We start from the raw sequence: 4,818 nt of genomic DNA, 5'->3' as shown, positions 1-4,818 counted from the left end.
CGCGCCACCATGCCCAGCTAATTTTTTGTATTTTTAGTAGAGACGGGGTTTCACCATGTTGACCAGGATGGTCTTGATCTCTTGACCTCGTGATCCACCCGCCTCAGCCTCCCACAGTGCTGGGATTACAGGCTTGAGCCACCGCGCCCAGCCGAGAGCTACTTTTTAACCATACTGTTGATCAGGCAAGATTCTTGAAGCCCCAGTCCTGTACGTGAGCAGCATTGAATCCCTGGATGCTGGCAGGCATTCACTGTCCAGCCTTTGACATTAGCATGTCACCCTGGTAAATCAGAGCACTCCATGCCAAAAACAGCATGGTCTGCTGAGCACGTTAAGGAGCAGAGAGGACTCAGAAGAATTAAATGGCCAATGGGGTGGCTGCAGGGGTGAGCTCTTTCCCCCTCGGACAGCTTGGCACGGTGACTACCAGCGAGGTTTAATTGACATTAAGAGCAGCTCACCATTTTTAAAGAGCAATAAATTGTTTCCAAGTTTCAGTCTCAGGGAGCCCTGAGCTAAGAGATAATGGGCTGACACATAGCCTCATTGGTCATGCTTCACTTGTAAACAGGATGGGCCAAAGCAAGTTTGCTGTAAGTAAAGGTTGGCCCGTCCTCTGGAAGCCTCCCCCGCAGCAGTGGGGTAACCAGGGCAGCCACAGCAAGCAGGACTGTCAGGACGCTGTCTCCCAAAGGGGCCAGAACATATAAGGTTCCACATTTCACAGAAAGTTGATGAAGCCTTCCTCTTTGGGGAGCCTTTTTAAGACGTTCACTCCCTGTTCCCTGTACAGTCTTTCCAAACTCTGTAAGCTTGGAGGCATCTCACTTCCCTCTTTGGACTTTGTAGCCAGGCTCTCATAGCAAACAGACCATATCATTTAATACCCACCTGCTTCTTTTTTTGATGGCTGGTTCAGTAGACAGTAGCGTTTTTTTGGTCAAAAAGAGGCTGAGTGATGTTGGCCAAGGTCAAGGCTCTGTGTGATGGGGCTGTCCCCAGGGCTCAGTGCCATGGCACTTCAGACTTGAGCCCAGACTAAAAAGATGCGAGGACCTGTAGAAGTCATGGCCTGTCTGTGCTAGGCCCAAGCTCCATCTTTTTCTCCCTCTTGGCATTTAGATGCTGTGGACTTGTTAAAATGTGACATGTACTGATGATCCTTGTGAATTCGTTGTTAGAGGAGCTGCTGGTGAGGATTATTTTAGACTCTGAGTAATTGACCTGACAGACAGTGATGACTGCTTCATTAAGAGCCCATGACCACGTGCCAGAGCAGTTCAGCATCCTCTTTGGTACCATACTTTGAGACATCGCTCTTCTTTGTGATGCAGTATCTCTTTCTTGTCACCAGGTTCTATTCTCTTACATGAGGTACATTTCAGACTTTTCAGGTTATGTTTTTATGCCGAGTGTGTTGGCACCCCTTGGAAACCAGGTTCCCTGGGGAAAGAATGCTACGTTTGCGGTGTTTGCCCATGTAGCTCTGCTGTACCACCATGGACTCCCAAGAGGTGGGGAAACACGTGTGGCCTGCCTAGCAGGCACCAGAAGCAGGTTGTCTGCACATGCAAGCCAGCTTTGCCCTGTTGCTCTGGGGGAGAATTCAAAAGTTTGCTCCCCAAGGGGAAAGTTCTTTGTGTCATCAGGCTGCTGGTCAGCTGTTAACGGAACCCGTCTGTAACAATGTGGCCATCACAAAAGGCAGCCCAGGAGGAGCCTGCGTTAAAGCTCCAGCTTGTATTAACCATTCAAGTCGTACTTACCCACTTAAAAGCACTTGCTGAAATAATTTCACCGTCATCTTTTCCTTCTGCAGGAGGACACCATGGAGGTGGAAGAGTTCTTAAAAGAAGCTGCAGTCATGAAAGAGATCAAACACCCTAACCTGGTCCAGCTCCTTGGTGAGTAGGCCTGGGGCTCTGTAGAGAGGGTCTCACACCACACCCGCAGGGTGACACAGGCGCTGGGGAAGATGCACGGGCGGCTCATTACACGAAGCCTAATTGGAACATTTGTGCTCTACCAGTGCTCAGCCGTTGGTCAGATGAGGCCTGTGTGGGATGGGCACATATGCAAATGTAAGTACAAGAGAGAATGTAGTTATTTTAAGTGGATACGTAAGAGCAGTCAAATGCACATCTGCAGTTAGTTTCTGAAGCTTGAGAATTTTCAAGAGTTTTCTCACTGAAGTGATTCTGTAAGTAGACATAACCATTTGGGGGTAAACTGATGGTGGTGAATGTCGTTTGGGGTGGGGCCAGGTCTGCTTCTGAACTCTGTGGCAGCCTCTCCCTGTGTGAATTCAAGTTCACTGGCTTGAGAAGAAGAAAGGAGCCTGGCCATGTACCTCCCATGTGAGCACAGTCCCGGAACATGGGTGCTTGGGACCATGTTAGAAGCTGGGCCCAGGTCTCAGGAGCAGAGTCAGAATCCCTCAGAAGGCTTTTTCTTTAGACAGTTGTTTGTTCAGTGGGAGCGGAGCCACGTGCTGAAGTCCTCAGTGTCTTGTTGGCAGGGGTCTGTACTCGGGAGCCCCCGTTCTATATCATCACTGAGTTTATGACCTACGGGAACCTGCTGGACTACCTGAGAGAGTGCAACCGGCAGGAGGTGAACGCCGTGGTGCTGCTGTACATGGCCACTCAGATCTCGTCAGCCATGGAGTACCTGGAGAAGAAGAACTTCATCCACAGGTAGGGGCCTGGCCAGGCAGCCTGCGCCTCGGAGCCGTGGGGCCTGGAGCCAGGCAGTCTTTACAGAAAGCCCCAGCCTAGGAAGTCTCAGGGCACAGCTTCTAACCTCAGTCACAACACATTGGACTTTGGAACAAAGGCAAACACTAGGCCCCTGGCAAAGCCAGCTTCGGGCATGTGTCCAGGGCTGAATTCAGCCAGGCCTAGACTCTGGACCGGCGGAGCAGTTAATCCCTGGCATAAGAAATATTTCATTTTTGAACCATTTTGGGCTAAGTGGAATATTAAATGAAGTTCATAAAAGGCGTCCTTCCTAATCATCACAGCTCCCTCTGAATTACAGTGCTCATTGTTCCTCCGGGGCCAGCGTCCATCAGTAATGACCTCTCCCTGGGAGCCGCTGCCATCGCTTTTACACAAACTCATGGTAACAGCCAGTACATGGGTTTTGTTTTTTAGTGTGTTTGTTGTTTTTTTTTTTTTTTTTTTCCTTTTTTTTTTTTTTTTTTTTTTTTTTCTCCACTTAACTTGCTGTCCTCTGGTTCAGGGATATTTCCACAATTGTCAGAATTGTGTATATGGAGGTCTAAATTAAGCGTCTTTGCTGTTTTAAACCCTCAAGTGTTTTGACCTTCAAATGTGCCACAATTATCTTGGTCTTCAAATTCTTTGCTGGTGGAAATGGCTTCCTAGCAAAGCAGTAGCTGTGCAGGACAGAGCCTGATGGGCTTTGCTGGCGTCTTTTATACGAGATGTTCTCCACGCCACCACTGTGACCTTTCCTATCCAATTAGCTCAAGTATGAAACCTCTACATGAGACTTCCTAGCAAGGAATAAGGGTAGCATGTGTGAAATGCTGGCGGCTCCTTGTAAGACAGACTTTCTATGCTCCACGAGAGCCTGAGCCATCCTCCTGGCTTTCAGGAAAGTGAACCCTCTGATGCTGCAAATTGAGATTGCTTGACTTCTGGTTTGCCTTGCACGGCTGGGTCCGTTCCTTCTTCATTCAAGCGAACTTAAAATGCTTTACCAAAATCCTCTTAGGCACAACTCTTCTGTATTTGATTTCACTCTCGTTGCTGATGATCAGGCTATCTCATGCGGACATCACCTCAAGCTGCTGCCTCCTCTCATTCCCCTCTTCCCATTTGCCTTGTGATTTCATGGTTAACGTTCATGAACCAAAGATTAGACTCCTACCTCCCTGGTAGAACCAGGAAGCGAGAGGAAGCAGATTATACAGGAGAGAGTTTTTCGGATACATTTGGGTGAGCATCAGGAAGAAAGGAGGAAGTAGGAAGCACAGTCTGGGTAAAGGATGCCACGGGCTTTGTTTTATTTTGTCCCATCAGGTCTGGATAGGACAAGGGGAGACGCACTCTGATAGAAGTTTCTTGCAGTCAAGGGCTGTTTATCTCTGTGCCTGGCATAGAGTAGCATTACACACTTAACTATTCCCGGCACATCAGTCAAAGCACTTAGCATATTAATTAATTACACTCACAGCAACCCTAAGAGGTGGGTGCCATCATTATCGTCTTCATTTTACGGATGAGGTAACTGAGTCCCAAGGTAATTAACTTACTCCAGGTCACAGGGCCAGGGAGCCCACTCCCAGCACCAGCCTCTCCCCATGTTGGGATCTCAGGGTGTGTTTGCTGAGAGGTTGGTGCAGTGCAAATTGCAGTGGGCATTAACTTCCAGGGCACGGGACTCAATCTTCCCATTGTCAGCATTGCACCTTTGCTCAGCCGTGGTGGATTTGTGAAGGGAGAAAGTTGGCCAAGAGCTCTCATGGGTCAACATTTTCCTTTCTCAGAGATCTTGCTGCCCGAAACTGCCTGGTAGGGGAGAACCACTTGGTGAAGGTGGCTGATTTTGGCCTGAGCAGGTTGATGACAGGGGACACCTACACTGCCCATGCCGGAGCCAAATTCCCAATCAAATGGACTGCGCCTGAGAGCCTGGCCTACAACAAGTTCTCCATCAAGTCTGATGTCTGGGGTAAGGGCTACTGCTGCACTGGAATGGTCCTTCCTAGCTGCAAGAGGCTTTTTTTTTTCCTCCTTTTTCTGCCGATTTCTTCCTGTTCCCTTTCTTTTCTGCCTTTCTTTTCTT

The 4,818-nt window shown here is 48.7% G+C and overlaps 1 protein-coding gene across 2 annotated transcripts in view; it reads left to right on the top strand.

Annotated features, from left to right (window-relative positions):
• Window positions 1-4,818, top strand: part of ABL1 (ABL proto-oncogene 1, non-receptor tyrosine kinase) — a 161,061-nt gene that overhangs the window by 145,176 nt on the left and 11,067 nt on the right. For both annotated transcript variants that reach the window (XM_017499071.1, XM_017499072.1), the window contains exons 5-7: window positions 1,823-1,907; window positions 2,522-2,699; window positions 4,520-4,704. In XM_017499071.1, the coding sequence (XP_017354560.1) occupies window positions 1,823-1,907; window positions 2,522-2,699; window positions 4,520-4,704 (448 nt within the window). The remainder of the gene's footprint in view (window positions 1-1,822; window positions 1,908-2,521; window positions 2,700-4,519; window positions 4,705-4,818) is intronic.

Source organism: Cebus imitator, unplaced genomic scaffold, assembly GCF_001604975.1.
Source record: "Cebus imitator isolate Cc_AM_T3 unplaced genomic scaffold, Cebus_imitator-1.0 Scaffold254, whole genome shotgun sequence".
In the NCBI taxonomy this organism is placed as follows: domain Eukaryota; kingdom Metazoa; phylum Chordata; class Mammalia; order Primates; family Cebidae; genus Cebus; species Cebus imitator.
The sequence above is the reverse complement of the archived record's forward strand: the minus strand, read 5'-3'. Positions and strand labels throughout refer to the sequence as shown.